This window comes from Eublepharis macularius, chromosome 10 (genome assembly GCF_028583425.1).
Source record: "Eublepharis macularius isolate TG4126 chromosome 10, MPM_Emac_v1.0, whole genome shotgun sequence".
NCBI lineage: Eukaryota > Metazoa > Chordata > Lepidosauria > Squamata > Eublepharidae > Eublepharis > Eublepharis macularius.
Window position 1 is genome coordinate 19,764,504 of NC_072799.1, and position 16,990 is coordinate 19,781,493.

The 16,990-nt window shown below is 44.9% G+C and overlaps 1 protein-coding gene across 4 annotated transcripts in view; it reads right to left on the reverse strand.

The window, feature by feature from the left end:
- The window catches only part of FAM13A (family with sequence similarity 13 member A), a 172,271-nt gene that overhangs the window by 17,383 nt on the left and 137,898 nt on the right, over window positions 1-16,990 (reverse strand). For all 4 annotated transcript variants that reach the window (XM_054990382.1, XM_054990380.1, XM_054990384.1 and 1 more), the window contains 5 exons: window positions 13,058-13,205; window positions 6,070-6,283; window positions 4,484-4,622; window positions 1,887-1,968; window positions 82-302 (listed from right to left, as the gene is read on the reverse strand). In XM_054990382.1, coding sequence (XP_054846357.1) covers window positions 82-302; window positions 1,887-1,968; window positions 4,484-4,622; window positions 6,070-6,283; window positions 13,058-13,205 — 804 coding nt within the window. The remainder of the gene's footprint in view (window positions 1-81; window positions 303-1,886; window positions 1,969-4,483; window positions 4,623-6,069; window positions 6,284-13,057; window positions 13,206-16,990) is intronic.

The following is a 16,990-nucleotide window of genomic DNA, read 5'->3' on the forward strand; positions in this document are numbered from 1 at the left end:
TGTAAGGAGGAGCTACTTGATCTGGTACCAAAGCCACCCAAACTGAATTCTATACATTAAGCTTTCATCATTCAGCTGTACCTTAATGTCCTCGGGCCGGTTTGCCTCTGACCTCTTCTCTTGGAGCTTCTTCTGGATGGATTCCAGAGTTGCCTCCACTGCTGGCTTTGTTGATTTATCGGGCACGTCTTGCTTCTTTTCTTCTGCTTTCTCAAGCTGAGACCCGAAGCTCTTGGGGAGCGTGTTGCTCCTCTGGCGCATCACAGGAGCCAGGTCTTCCTCTGACATCTTCAGCTTTGACTCTATTTTAGGAAAGAAAGGTGAAGGGTTTTCAGGGATGAATGCCAGGAAAAGACTTTGCAGAATCACAGATCTGGATGGAAACCACAGGTAACCAAACGTAATCCTCCCCCCGCCCTGTACAGGGTTCCTCCGCATCTATCAGACTCCGTTAGCAGTGCAATCTTAAGCAGAGGTACGCTTTTCTAAGTCCACTGAAGTCAATGGGCTTAGAAGGATGTCTCAAATTGCATTAAAAATTGGGTAACACAAAACCAAGGGTGACAGGAGCAGACATAAGAAGTGAACGTGATCTTACACACCGAGGGGATGGCATAACAGAGGGAGGACAGCTGACTGTCCGCAGGCCACATTCAGGCGTCAAAGCAATTTTAGGTGACCGCTGCCACCCCCACCCCCACCCCCAAGTCAGTCCTGCTAAATTTTAACCATGTTGCTTTGTCCTGAATTCACTGGCAAGAGAAAGGGAAGAAATACTTGTTAAACTGTGAAAGACCAAAGATGTACTTATTGGGTACTTAAAACAATAGGCAGAACATAAATATGGTCAATTGTAGTAAGTAAATCATACCAGTCCATAGTTAAGGAAACAGAACTATTATTTGGTGTGACACCTGAATTGACAAACTGTAATTGGCAACTGACGGACAAACTAGGCTAAAGCCAGCTGCGACTGCTTCCACACAGCAATGATTCTCCATTTGGCTTTCATTGCCACTGCGAATGCAGAACCACGCACACTGACAACAGAGCTTCCCCACAGGAGTTTTCTGTACACTTTCCTCCCACGGCCACCACTGTCCCTGCAGTTCCCCCCACTAATGCCACCAGAAGTGAAACCACGTTTTAAAAAGCCCTCTGGTGGTACAGCTGGGAAAATGGTGGCTGGAAGGGGACGATTAGGGGAAAATAGCACTGATGTGGGCGGGACCTATGCAGGGAATGAAAATGCACCCCATTCCATCCACATGGCATGACAACCTGCTTGGACTACACTCTTTTCAAAAAGATCTGAGCAAAACAGGTTTGGCGAAGAGCATGCTGAGGACTGGAAAAGGGCGAGTAGAGCATGATGTCATGCAGATCCCTACTCTCCACCCATCTTTGTGTGGAAGCAACCTGAATTGACTCACCATAGTTATGGCCCCGACTCTACCTACAGAGGCCACTGTAACATGCTGCTTGCTGAAGCAGATAAACATCTCTACATCATGGGATGCCTGTATGTCTGGAAACTCTAGTACCTATTTGGGTTCCAGGTTAACACAAACCGCGGTTTGTATGGTATCCTCACTGGGCTCAAGAGGATGGACACTTCAGTGTTACATTTCTCTCTGGAAATAGTATTGTCATGCTCTGTGAAAACCATGCTAGAGGATGCCAACTCTATTGTAGAAACAGGCCATTCACAAGGAGTTCAGCGTTGATCAACCACTGTATGGAGGGCCCCTCCCCAAAGTAGGCTTGGCATGAGAGTCATCTTCAGATAATGCAAGGCTGTGAACAATTCATTGCCAACAATGTGAATGAGTCCAAAGTCTAAAAACTCCAGATATTCCGGCGTCGCTGCCAGAACAGCTTCCTACCTTTCAGTTGCTTCCGAAACTTTGCAAGATCATTTGTCCACTTCAGCACCTCTAGGTTGGCGGCTTTGTCACTGTGGGATGGCTGCAGAATGAAACAAACACCCAAATGTTAAAACATAAATGCACGGAGGTCTTTTTTTGGGTAAATGGGTAACGCAATAATCAAAACCAGGGTTTCATTCACGGTATTTATGCACCGACTTCTAAGGGGCTTTTTGCATTTGATGTGAATGCCGGCATGGGGCTGGTCACACCAAGGGCTCCCTGGTGGGGGAGACCTTGCTGGCAGCCAGCCAGCAGCAGCTGAGTAACATCTGGGTTAAGTCGGCTATCCTCTTTCTGCAGGTATTTAAAGCTTTGGTGATGTCAGAGGCACGAGACTCTGGGGGCAAGTGGAGGAGCTGCTGGTTCTTGATTCTTAGCCCAGGGCTCACAGCTCAGGGCCTGCATCAATTAGCCCAGGACCAACCCGTGACGTGTGCATTTTCTTCATTTTATTGTATTATTTCCTAAAATCGCTGACAGTATTCGTTATTTTTTTCTTTTGAGTTGCTCTGAGTCCCAACAAGGAGAAAAGTGGCATGCAAACACTACAAGCAAATAAAGCAAGGCGTGCCTCTTCTTTCCACCCTTCTAATCTCTCCTCTGCAGTGTGGACTTGCGCATCTCTCCAAGGAGCAGGTGCAGGTGCCTATAATGCTGGGAGAAGGTCACATGTCTCCCCTTTACACAAGACTGCATGAAAAGAGGTTTCACCCTTGAATATCCTGCCTGCCTCTTTGCTTCCATTTTAATACAAAGGCCACCTAACGGAAATCTTTTGTACTTTTGCCTTCACAGTGGGGTGCTGTGTTTATAAGATCACCAACCCCAGACATCTTCTAACTTCTTCATCCTGTCACTCTTGTGTAACTTAAAGAAAACCCACACCATTATCTCCTAAGACCTGAAGAGTTATCCTCAGGCAGAACTGCCTTTCTGCAAATGTGCATGCCCAATGCACAGAGGAGGTAGATACTGCTCTTCTCCCACTGGTATGTTTGGAACGGCATTTGTTTGGATGGTTTATTTTCTAGTTCCTTCCTCCCAGGACTATTTTTCCAATGGGAGCGCGCTGCATCAAGTGACTTCCCCCATCTGTATGCCTGAAATCTAAAATGTACAGCCTGCACACCACCTCAGTGAATGTATTTCCTTACATTTCTCCAAGGAGCTCAGGGTGCGATAAAGAGTTCTCCCTTCCTTAATTTTATCCTCACAACCAGGGCTTTTTTTCAGCGGAAACGCAGTGGAATGGAGTTCCAGCACCTCTTTAAAATGGTCACATGGCTGGTGGCCCCGCCCCCTGATCTCCAGACAGAGAGGGGTTTAGATTGCCCTCCGCGCCGCTGCGTGGAGGGCAATCTAAACTCCCCTCTGTCTGGAGATCAGGGGGCGGGGCCACCGGCCATGCGACCATTTTTGCCGAGGGCGATTTAAACTTTAAAAACTCCCCCCCCCCCCCGTTCCAGCTGACCCAAAGTGACATCATTGTGCGGTCCTGAGTTCCACCACTGAGTTCCACCACCTCTTTCCCCAGAAAAAAAGCCCTGGCCACAACAATGCTGTTAGATGTATTAGGCAAGAGAGTGACAGAGACCAGGGTGCAATCTTACACCAAAGGCACCAATGCATGTTTACTTGCTCACCAGCGCTGAACCCAACTGAATCCCCACGATGCCATGAAAGCTTGCTGGGTGACCTTGTTTCTCTCCCTGCCCACCCACAAAAGGGTCATAATGGCTGATTCCGCACACGTTGGATAATGCACTTTCAATGCACTTTATCAATCGTTTGAGGTGGATTTTTTGTTCCGCACATAAAAAAATCCGTTCCAAATGATCTATAAAGAGGATTGGAAGTGCATTATCCAACGTGTGCGGAATCACTCAATGTGGACAAAACAAGAGAGGAGAATAATGTTGTTAGCTGCTTTCGGTCTCCACTGGGGGAAAAAAGGGGGTGTACAAATCTAAACAAACGACTTCTACTGAAGATCTCATCTGAATCAGATTACAGATATGCAGCTTGTTAGTTAAATCAAACCAAAGGCTGCAATTAGCTATCGTACAGATGAATTAATAAGCTTTTAACTTTTTTAAAAAACTAAACTGGCAGTAATGTTTTCAACATTTTATTAAATTGTATCCTGAGTGCCACTTAGGAAGTGTTTACAGAAATTGACAAGGGATATTTTTATCTCTGACACCCAATAATGCAGTGTTTTAATCTGCAAATGCCACAGGTTCTCTGCAGAGTGCAAAACAATGGGAGAACAGACGCCACGGGTACAAAAGACGTGATCTAAAAACCTCTTGTAAATCCATCTGCTGAACGTGAAGTTGTAACATTTCCAAACCAATTAAAAAGGACAAAGAAAGGAAAGGCCAAAAGGATTGTCAGCATCTTCCAACCTAACTAAGTTATCAGCTAAGAAAATGTGCTACTAAAATGTGTAACTGACGAGAAGGTTCAATTGGATAAAAATCCACATTTTGGCAACAGCGGAAGGAAGTCCAATCTGCATAGGACTGCTCAACCAATAAGCCACAACTTACTCTGTATTTCCTCTCCTCTTCAAATTTGTCTTCAAACCTCCTGATCTTTTTCTTCAGCCCTTGAATCCTGCGTGTCAGCTGTGCGGGAGTCAGATCTTCCCGATCATCTTCATAAGATCCCAGTGAAGAACTTCTTCTCCTATAAAGAACATAACAATATTGTCGCTGACCCAACTGGGGCACACAAGCAAACAGAAAAAAGGACTCAGTTTCTCACATTTTTATTCCATCTAAATGACAGATATGTGACATGAGCTCTTCCTTCTAAAAGGAGCTCAGGGTGAATTTCATAATTTGCCCTTCCATTTTATCTTCACAACAACTCCACAAGGTAGGTTAGGTTGACAGTTACCCAGTGAGCTTTAGCTGAGTGGGATGTTGAACCAAGTTATCTCCAGTCATACTCCAATACATAAACCACTGCGCATACCGGATCTCTGTTACAGAGAAGACCAAACCCCTAAGAGGTTGATGTGAGACCCTATATGAAGAAGAGGGCATTTTAACAAGTCACTGCTTGCAAATGAGCGGATGAGGCAACAGGATTTCCCTTACAGGAAAACAAAGTGAGAATATGGATACTGACAAACAGATTACTGGATAGCAAGCAGGCTGGATTTTTAAATCAGAAAGACTGGAATCAACTCCCTGTACTTCCATAGCATCACTGTGTGGGTTTCTGCTACATTCTCAGCCTCAGTTTTCCTTCTGTAAAATGGATCTTGCATTTCTGAAGGCTTTGAAACCCTTTTAGATTTTTCTTTACTTCTCACCTGAAGAAAGCCTCAGCTGAATGGCCCCTGCAGTAGCTTCCACAAAACCATCATTTTAAAAGAGCCATAAAAAATGACCAGCGCCTACCCAACAGCTAGCAACATAAACGATCACGTCATCAATAAAACCCAGTCGAGCGAAACAGTCTATATAGAACTAGCCAAAGGTAAATGAAGAGTCCCAAATGCTCTTCAAAAACCAGCCAAATCAACCACAGGCCTCTGTAATCAGAGAAGTTTTTGCCCAACGCTTACACCTAAGTAAGCCAGGTTGTCAGGTGGGCTGCTGCAAAGAGGGAGCACAGAAGTCAAGGGGGCACGGCACAAATGGCCCTATTTGTGATAACATATGCCACCTCTCACAGCGGGGGTACGACTGACAGTCTCTTGAGTCTCTCTACACAAGACACCTTGGTGCGTGCTCATCAAGTGCTGGGAGACGCAGTGTTAGCCGGGAAGGGTAGTTTTAAAAGACAGAGCTGGTGGAGATTGCTCTGGAGGGGACGAATTCTCTCACAGTCCACCACCTCTGGCATGCTAGACAGTCTCCCCTTCTGGAGCCTTTGCCCTGCCGCCCTCTCTGCTTAAAACTTTGAATTAACCGAGCCTCGGCAAGTTAATCTCTCATCATCACTCCCTACTCCCTTTCTTATTTGTATCACTTTTGGAAAATGAATTAGGAGAAATGTTTTTGGAAAAAGGTTTTGGAAACCCACTTTTGGGGAAAGATTTTTTAAAAAGAGAAATGGGGGAGGCGTTTTTAAAGTCTCCTGGTCCCACACTGTGCCTACCCCTGGCCGACCACCTACCTACCTCATGAATGAATGTGAGTTGGGAGGGGAAGGTGGCACTTCTGTGTCATCCAGGTACTGCTGACTTTGACCATAGGCATAAAAACGAGGGGACAGCATCGGGTCACTGTCTTCATCCAAAAGCTGTCGAATCAGGCGGCCTGCCTGCGGGGAGAGGCGAGCTTCATCGGAATCTAAGCCATCACGCTGCCAGGAGGAGAAAGCCGGGACGGGCTCTGGAAATCAAATGGGAGGAAGCAACAAATGTAAACTGGGATTCCATCCGTTTTTAATCTGTCTAAATTGGCTAGCGTAGTCGCTGTGGGTCGGATCCCGATTAAATGGGCAATGTCCAACAATTCTCCCCTTCCCCCTGCAGAACCTTCTCATGTCATTCCTCGGGGTCCTCATCCCCAAGGAGCAGCATTTTTGTGGAGATCTGCAACCTACAGCAGGTGGGAGGGCAGGAAAGTTTAATTCCGCTGGTGGGAAATTTAGACAGGATCCAATCCACCGGATGGTTCTGCAAAACCTCCCCTTGCAGCTGCTTGCCCTGGCTATCTTAGCTGCTTGCAGCGGCTGCAAGACGAAGTAGAAAGAGATAACCAGCACAAATCATCTCCCAGGACGCTCACTCCCAAGTAGCTATGTGCGTTACCCAGTCACTTCAGCAGTTCATTTGCTAAGCTGCCACCCCTGAAAAGCTGACGGAGACATCCATCTGCACTCCAGTTTTTGTGACATGACATCTGACATCTTATCTGACAACCCCACGTTAGCAACAACAGAATTTTATCCGTGCCAAGAGAAAGAAATTGCATCGCTCTTTGCAAAGGCATTGGAAACCCTGATTTTTATTTTTTTTAAAAAAGATTCAAAATCACACCAACAAATAAAACCCTAGGAGCTGATTCCTGAGCCTTGACCAGATCTGGAATGCCTCAGTGTGATTAATTACTCAAGACGAGAACCCTCCTTTTGAGAACAAAGCATGAAAAATGGATTTATACAGCATAAAGGTGAAAAGAAATTGCAACAGAAGGAGCTCGAGGGGCTTGATTGTGCTTAGCTCTGCTGGATTGTGGCCAATGACTGAGGAGATAAGCTTTCACGGCAGAGCGGCAAATGGAACCTGGGTCTGTCTGATCCTAGGCTGACACTCTAGCCACTACACCACACTGGCTCTCTACATCATACTGGATCCCCAAACTTCTTTAGATGACCTCAGGGGAACCCTCCTGCTTCCTCGAAGATGAAGATCCTCCACTTGCCCAAATGCCCACTCTTGCTTACCCAGGATGATCAGCTCGCTTTCCTCTTTTCCTTTGTGACATCATCAAACTCTATTCTACCCATGCCTCTGAAGCCAAGCTTTCGCTGCTATGCAATGGGCCAGATAGCAGGCATCTGGTACCCGACAAGCGGCCTCTCCCGATGTTTCTCAACCTCTTTCTTCAGCTCTGAGGATAACAGCTGCTAAATATTCAGATTCACGGAAATTTTACTGAACGGTTGCCAAAAGTGCCAGCCGCAAACCTGCACTGCAACACTTGAAACTGGCTGGTTTAACTGGCCGATGTTTAAAAGCCCGGAGTGAGCGAGTGGGAAAAGGAATCAACCAGACGGGAGACGCATTCAGGGTTTCTAGAACGCAAGGGAAAGAATCATCTTGTCTTGTGACCATTCCTCACCAAACACCACGAGGATTCTTAATATTCTGTTTGGACCGTCCGCTAAGCTGGTTTGCATGCTCCTACTTAGCTCCACCGGATTAGATGGTTTAAGATTTTGTGGCCTGAACTTGTGATTCTAGAAAGGACGTCTGGAGTCAAACACAAAAACAGCTCTTCCCCAAGGTAGAACAATACTTCAAAGCAGAATTTCTGCAGAAGTCTTACATGAGCTTTAAAACAGAGCTTTCTTTCATGAGTTAGTGCCTATGCCTATGCCCTGCTCCCTCGTCCCACTCCATGCACATTATTTCGCTCTGCAAAATCCCTAAAATAATTAATTGTCACCTTTCCCCTGTCACTTTGACTATGCTACATTCCACTGTATACATTCAGAAGAACAAAGGAAGGAAGCTTTTCCTGAGCTACAAAGCTTTGGGCTGCAGGCAGGTAAGCTGCATGGCTGAATGACCCTTACAGATAATATTCCCCGCATTCAGAATTTTAGAAACAACAATTCAGCCAAGTCTTGTCTTTGGCACGCCATTTTTCTAGATGCAAGGAATCCTGACCATCCCAGGTGTTTCCCAAAGGTGCATTTCTTCTCATTTCACCCCCATAGTGTGCACCTGTCACGTGGAACAACTGGGAAAGAATGACCGGATTGCACACTCGACGGCCACGGATTGTTCAGAAAACTGGATGAACACTTGTCACGTTTTCATGCCATCTGCTCTACCTGCAACATGCAGGTGCTTATTAATGTGTTAACTCTCTTCACAAAATACTCCAGAGGTGACAAATGATGACAGAGGGGAAGGTATTAAAAGCATTTATGGTAATGCGGCATGCTGTCCTCTCTAAACTTGAGAGGTCTGTACGGGTCATTTCAGGGCCATCTGCTGCCCCGTGAAATGAGAACATTGACTTGTTTATTTTGTGGCTGCTAAAGAAAAGAAGAGACCTATTTCAAGATAATATTGCTCACCTATTTACAGCAGTAGTTGCATCTCACAGAAATGCTGGGCTGGATCCAGCTAACTTTTGTGTGCAATCCTGCCAAATTCCCCTCCTTATTACAGTCCCCATCCCACGTGGCTTTTGTCCCATTGTCCCCAACACAGCTCTCTTCCCGGCCCAAAGGGCCCCTTTTTCACCAGCGGAAAAGCCAGTAGATCCATCCTGCTGGTCTCAAAAGTGGCACATAGTAGATCTCAGATGCTGCATCCACATGTACTGGGAGCTCAGCAACCACACATGTCAGGAGAACGCACCATCTGCAATGCTCCAGATACGCTTGGTCGCCACGTCTGTACAAGGGCTAAACACACACATTTTGCATGCACATTTAGTTTTGGCACGTGGGAACGAGAACCCTGAAAAATCCGCCGGTCAGTTTGCAAGCCCCGAAGCTGTTCACAAGTGCAAGACGTGCGTGTTGCCTCTTTCCCCGTGTGTATCGGGAGGATCTGTGTGCGAATGGGAGGGGTCCCAATCTAGATGTAACACCGGAAACAGTCTAGAATTATTCAAAGATCCCACTTCAGTTGACAACCCCTCGGCCTCCAACCATAAAAAAAAAGCAGAAAGCGTGGAGGCTGAGAATCCTTTCCTCAAGAAAACATTTTACTCATTTTAACTGTCATTTTTAAAAATTCCTGTGAGTTGCTTCAGCCAAAGCTGTAACAAATAAGTAATAAACATCCGGGACTAAAATTACAACATGGCATAAAAACTGATTGATGCACTCAGAGACAAAACTTCTTGCCTTTTTCTGGCAACGTTTTCAAAAGAGCTGAAGAAGCTCTTTCCCTCTCTTACTATGTTGTGGCATTCCTTCTAAAAATATTCATTTCTTTTCTTAAATTGCCCTCGCCTTCCACAACAGCACCCCTCAGACAAGTACTATTAACTATACGTTTATTGATTTACTTCCTGTTTTTCCCGCCTTTCTCTCCAACGGGGACTCAAAGTGGCTTACAATGTTCTCCTCTCCTCCATTCTATCTGCACGGGAACCATGTTAGGTAGGCCTGGCTGAGCCTCTGCGACTGGCCCAAAGTGTTCTTCAGTACGTGCTTATTTATTGGGTGAAAACCATTACGAAAGCACTACTGATGGAAATCCAATCACGCTCGGCAGCCCCCAGTCAACTCCTGAAACAGCTAATGCGAGTTCTGTTACGTTGACTTGATTTCTGAAATTCGTTTTTCAAAAATATGTAATATATTTCTTTAGTAGTATGAGATACACCTGAGGAAGGAGGCTGTAGCCTGTGAATGTTCATACCTCGGTTTTCTCAGAAAGAAAAAACCAAGAGGACTGCCGTATTTCAGGGTGAGCTGAGGGATCTGGTATGCATGCAGTCTCTGTGTGGGATTATGAGACCCAACGCCTGCCATGAAATGAAGCATGTACAACTGGTAACAAACAGCTAAAAGGGAAAGAAGAGAGACAGGGTTGTGTAGTGGTTAGAGGATCTGGGACACTCCAGGTTCGAATCCCCACTTCGTCATGGAAGCTTGCTGGTGACCCTGGGCCAGTTGCACACTCTGGCTCTAACCTCCCTGACAGGGTTGTTTTGAGGATAAAATGGAGGAGAGGGGAATGAAGTATACTGCCTTGGGTCCCCACTGGGGAGAAAAGTGGGGTATAAATGAAGTAAGTAAATAAATAAAAACTCAGGAGCGACAGAGCTGGGAGCTCATGAATAGGTAGCAAAGGGCACCACACTGAAAAGGAGGGTACAGGAAGTGAGAAGGCTGACGGAGGTGGGCGCAGGCCTAGCCAAGCATCAGCCTGTGCATACAGGAACTGAGTACATGGAACACTTCACTGCTGAAGCAGAAGAACGTCTGCTAGATAGTGCCATGCAACGGGATGCGAAGAAGGCCGAAAGGTGGGCTTCAGACAGGTGACGTGAAGAGTCATAGATTATGTCCCCGGTGCTTCGCATAATTACTGAAGAACAACCACTGCTGCTGCTCAACAGTGAGAGAAACTTCGTATCTCTTTCCATATATCTGTAGATGTCATTCATCTCCCTCAGTAGCACAAGCTTTGGATTGCAGGAAGATTCATCAAGTGAGCAGTCAGCACGGATGTTTCTCAGCCGTTGTAGACTTAAGGGGGGATCAAAGTGCCCTAATATCCTGACTACATAATCCTAAGCAGAGTTACACCCTTCTACGGCCACTGATTTCAATGGACTTAGAAGGAAGAAACTCTGTTTGGGATTGCACTGAGAGATACTCCCACACTTCTCCTGTACCATGAAAACTCAGTAGTAACAGCTCCAAAGAACTAAAGTGAGTAGCGCTAAAATATTTTAAGCTGTTAGCTCTATAACACGGAACCAAGTATTCCATAAATAGGTCTATCTAATCAAGCTACCGGATGAGGCTCCTTATTTTGCAAAGCTGCTGACTGAGCACCTAAACCTGCAGACATCATTTGCTTTTCAAGAGAAACCTATGAAGTCTTTCATCCGAATCCTGATGGGATGTGGGTCACAGCCACTATGTATGAAATTACAATTTGAAAAGAGAGGCGTGAGTGTAATGCAGGGGACCTTTATAAGCTTGATCTCTGATTCTATTAGGAATGTACTGATGAAAACTACCAGGTTGAACACAAGCGCGGTTTGTCTGGCAGAATCATAACCTTTCTCACTGAACAGTGTCTCTTTGAGTGGACTAGTCAGTCCAGGTTTACTTTTTTGCAAGGGTGTGTGTGCTGAATTACTTCTGTGAATCCTTCGGCATGTGCACAAATTGCTAGTTCCTCTGATCACAACATGGCACTTCTGGATGAGAACTCTCCATGCCATGGAAAAAATCTTCAAAAAAGAAGTGCGTTAAATTGGGATGCAGTGAATGGATGATACATACACAACATTCCTCTCGTGGAGTTCAGATCACAGTTTCTTCTAGGGATAGTCTACAACGGAATTTGCAGACGAAAGAGAGAAGCCTCTATCATTTCTTTATCAAAACGTTGGGGAAGGTCTTCACCTGGGGTTATCAAAAGGGTGTCATATGACCCAAAGTCAGACTTCAAAGAAGGAAAGAGGATGACAAGCAAGAACCCTTTGGAAACAATGATGCTCACAGGTTTCCTTTGTCATTCACTTTGTACCAGAGGGAAATTTGCATCACATGATGTGACAGTCTGCAGGAGGGAAGGCTAGGCTCATCTGGTCTTTAGCCACCCCCCGCCCCATACCTCATCAGTGTTTTATATCTATAGTTTAAAGAAATAGCATAATTCCTTAAAAAGTTCAAAACTATGACAGCTAGATCCATGGGGAGGAAAGACAGGTCCCCTTATCTAAGTCAACTTTGAAAAGATTAAAACTAATTGACCCTTCTGAGGTCAGATCTAATTAGAGTATTATGAAACGTAATGAAACAAAGGATATGGTGAAGGTTTGCCTCGGAGTGCTCTAATGAGACACTTTTAGACGTCAAGTGAATAGCAATTATCAGCTCCTAAAGGAAAATTCTGCCAGTTGGTGTCTTCAGTCAAGAATACCCACAGCAGGCAAGGCTTCAGCGGGGACAACTGCATTGGTCTTTGCAGATATTAGATAACCACATCAACGCATTCAACCGCATGGGACAAAACATCTGTCTTTCAAAATACCATGGCTTAAATTTTTCTGGCTGTTTGGCAATAACAGCCTCGCTTTGTTTGCTCCCCAAAGGGGAAGTGCCACACCAGCTTCCTTTTCCTGCAGGGATAACCACACACGGCTCAATCCTGCAATTTTCATGAATGTAAACAAACCAGCAAAAGAGATTCTCCTTCACCTCCTTCCGTATCTGGGTGCAGACCATTAAAAAACTGCTAATGAAAAACATCTCTCTATAGCTACACGGAGAAAGAGCGCCACAGATTTAGAACCCCAGATTCAAAGAATTACAGATGAGCAGAATTTTACATACACACAAAATTCATTCACATGGGTCTACTGAAATAGGAAACCGAATGAGTTTTCCTCCGATACTGATATTTATATCTAACCTTGAATGACAAACAGATACAGAACATGGCAATTCAGGGATGGAGAATTGTTGGCCATGTACGGATGCCAGGGAGTGATCATTCAATGTCTCAGAGACCACCTAAGTAATTATTGCCATCAAAACCAAACATTCCTCCCCCTTATCTCAACCATCAGAGCCCCAATACAGCCTTTTCAGTCAAAGTGTCATTTTCATACTAAAATAGATTTACCATTGCTGAAAACTGTTTCCCAAAAACCGTTAAGAGAAAAATGCATCAACATTGCCATGAAGATCCTCTCTCTCCCATCTCAACAAACAGCCGTCTACAGTACCTTCCCAACTGCTGTCACTGCACAAGGTTGTCAGGTCAAGCCGAGGCACTTCCGATGCAAAGGTCTCTTCCTGGCCGTCGGCCTCTTGGCTCCTCTGTAATTTGGCTTCGGGAACGCTGGGATGTTCCTGGATTTTCATGCTTGAGTTCTGCAGCAATCCGCCAAAGCGAGAAAGCAGATGGACACAAAAATAAAAAAATGTTTGAAGTGCAACCCCCCCACCAAAGTACAGACACATATACTTGCAAAAAACCCTCAGTTCCTCCTTTTATACAGCTGCTCACTCCATGCTTTTAAAATCCTAATCAGTTACTAGGCAAAATACCCTTTTCTCAAAAACTTTTTTCTTGGTTAGAAAGCTGTCGGCAGCTGTCCCTAAGGCTGCTTCTCTCCAAAGCTGCGGAAGGAAGATCAAAGGTCTCCGGCTACTGAATGGGATGTAAAGGAGTCAGGTCGAAAGATGTGCCTTCCTTCAAACCTGTGTGACTTTTGAGGCATCAGCAAAAAAAAAAGTGCCTCCGTTGCTAAGGCTTCTGTAGCAACTGAATGTCTTTTAAACAGACGCCACCACCGCTGTCCCTTCTCCCTGGAGGAAGCAGAATCCGTGGCAGAGGAAGGCAAGCAACGAATGGTACGTGAACGCTCTTCCAGCAAGCTGCGCTGGCTTAGATCAATTAGTGCCAGCTAAGCGGGTCCAGCGGCACGTCCCCTTGTTTTCCTGTCGTTGTTTTCTAGCTGGGCGTGGAGAAGAGCAGGGACTATTTATGGAGGAGCTCTGAGTTATTACAGGCAAGCGTTGCGCAAACCCAGATCGGAGAGGGCTTTTGGCATTTCATAGCTGGAAGCTGTGCTGACCCTGGGAGATCAGCCAGAGACTGGGAACACTTCTCTCTCAGGCCAACCCCTCCCCCTTCACAAGCCGGAGCAAAGTGCTGCCGAGGAGGTGATCTATAATTTATACTGGAGAAGAATGCAGCCGCTCTTTGCCGCTCTCGACTGCTGTGCTCGCCCACAAGATATCCGAGATGTGTTATGAGACTGTGTACACAGGACTCGCTGCTCTTTGCTCCCTCCGTTATTTGTTTAACTGGCACCTATCTGACTTCACCGGTTGATTTTTATAACAGCGTGTTCTCTATTACTACAGGATGAACTCGGGGGAGAGAGATTTGATCCACGGGGGCTCTTGAAGTACATACTGTGTGTCAGTCCTATATATGAAAAACGGCCTTTTTATCTTTCATAGAAAGAAGGTTAAGAGGAGGACTCTGTTCTCCATACTATTAAGAAAGGATGGGAAAGTCTGACAGAGGAGACAAGTGACAGAACTGAGTGACAGCTCAGGATTTAGAGCTCTCAGAAGCTGAATGTGAGAAAACTTTCAACTGTGAATATTTCTTCAGAACAATGGCATTGCACTTGTCAAGACAAGTGGGGGGGGGAGGAGGGGTCTGTGGTGATTCGCAGGACACTGGGGACACTTTCTCCAGTGTATAAAGGTAGGGTATAAATGAAGTAATTAAGAAAGTAGGAATGTAAGTAAATAAATAAATCTGTCCTTTAATTAACGATGCTCTAAAGTAGCAATTCTCAGTCTCTCTTATTTTTTGCCTCACCAATCACTCAGTCGAAGAACTTGGGTATAAACAAAGAGACCACATTTCTGAGAAGGACATGCATAGGTTTACAGGCTTTCTGTTACTATATTTATCATTTATGGTAGGTGTTAAGGACCTAAAAAATGCAGAAGCACAATGGATAATCCCCTGGGTTGGAAAGAAGTAGCAAATCAAAGACCCTTGCTGATGGGCAGGGGAAAAGGGGGATTAAAAGAAATACTGACTGACCAAAGTTACTACTAGCATGCCAAAATTTCACAGATGAATAATCTGTGGCAATCAGGGTTGGCTGGAGACAGCACTCTCACAGGCAGGCATGGTGACTAAGGGAGCAATTTCTTAGTAATTGTTAAAACATCCTGAGTTCCACGTAGACTGCTCAATAGCCCACCAGTGATACACATATCAACAGCTGAGAATCACTGATTCTTTCTCCCCTATATGCCTACACTTTGTAATTCTCTTGTTAGTTTAATAAAATTGGAGAGGGAAAATTGATAGCTACAGATCAAGAAGGATGCAAGAATGTCCATAATCTGTTCCATTTGAAACAACAACAAAAAATACAAACTGACCTAAGCAATATCTGACACTGATCTTAAACATAGCAAAGAGTCCATTAGCACCTTTAAGACTAACCAACTTTATTATAGCATAAGCTTTTGAGAATCACAGTTCTCTTCGTCAAATGCATCTGACGAAGAGAACTGTGATTCTCAAAAGCTTATGCTACAATAAAGCTGGTTAGGCTTAAAGGTGCTGCTGCACTCTTTGCTATTTTGCTACTGTAGACTAACATGGCTAACTCCTCTGGATCTATGATCTTAAACGTATTTGCTTGGGAAGTTCCACTTACTGCAGCAGAACTTAACTTCCAAGTAAGTGTTCTTATAATCAGTCTTGCAGCCCAATTCTAGGCATTTTCACTCAGAAGATAGTCCCACGGAGTTGCATGGGGTGGACAACCAAGTAAGTTTGAATAGGGCTGTAGTTCAAGGGTACAAATCCTACTCCTGTAGGAATCAATGGGAAAAACTTTGGTATAAGTCAGATGGGCGTGCAGCCCCTTTCTTTTTATAAAGCAAGTCAATTCACTAGGCACTGCTGATATCTGGACAATCATGCTGCGAACCCAGAGCACCGGTCTTCCAGAGCTTGAGCTACACAGACAGACAAAATTCTGCTTGTGAGAAACCACTGTTTCCAATTGTCAGCGCGTTAAAAAACCCAAAGCCTTAAGTGTGTATCTGCATTCAGTGAAGTAATTGATGCTGCAACTGAATCTAGCTTTTGCTACAGACACATAAAAGAAATATATGTGAAAACAACTGCCCTGAGCAGGGAAAAGACACACCAACCATAAATAAGCAAACCAGAGCAACTCCAGCAACCGAGAGTCATAAAGTACTTATACTGCACAGTTTTCATCTGCCAAATCGGCTCCAGGGAAAGAGAGAACTTTGTGTTCAAAACAGACATGTTTTCTGGATCAAATTAACTTCCAGTTTCGAAACTGTACTGCCAGAGTCTCAAAATCGACATGCCACAAGATTGTCCCTTGTGGTGCATATGAATTTGCTGTTCTAAGGCTGCAATGCTAAGAACGCTGTTCTGGGAGTAAGCCCCACTGGCTTGCTTCTGAGGATACCCACTTAAGATTTCCCTCTAAGACAGCCAAGCCACACCCGCCTCGTGCAGTATCTTTTATTCAGAAAGTTCAGAAGTAAGACCCAGTGTTGTGTAATCGTTTCAGTGTTGGGCTAGGATTTGGGAAACCCAGGTTCGGGAGATCCCACTCTACTACGAAAGCTTGCTGGTGCCCCTTGGCCAGTCACAAACTCACGACCTCATTCGCTGTGTAGATAAAATGGAGGAGAGGGGAACAGTATACACTGCTTTACGGCCCCAATGGGGACAAAAGGAGGGTATAAGTGAAGTAAGTAAATAAAGTTAAATCAGCCATTGTCCATTTGTCAGTGGCAATGCATTTGCCTAGAGAATCACCTTCCTTCCAAATATTCAGACCAATTTTATAAGTGTGCATAATCAATATTAAGAAGAACTCTATCCCACCCATTCATTTGGCTTATAAAATGGCTCATGGAACCACTGGAATCACTAACTTGGAGCCAACACGTCGGGAAGGTTACTGTCAGTGCAATCATACGCAGTTACTTCTGCCTAAACCCACTGAAATCAATGGCTTAAATTCTGAGCAGGGTTGCACTATCATTTATTAGGAAGGGGAGAAAAAGGCAGCCAAGTTTTTTTTAGATTTCATTACTTGCATTCAGCAAAACAAAGAACACTTAAT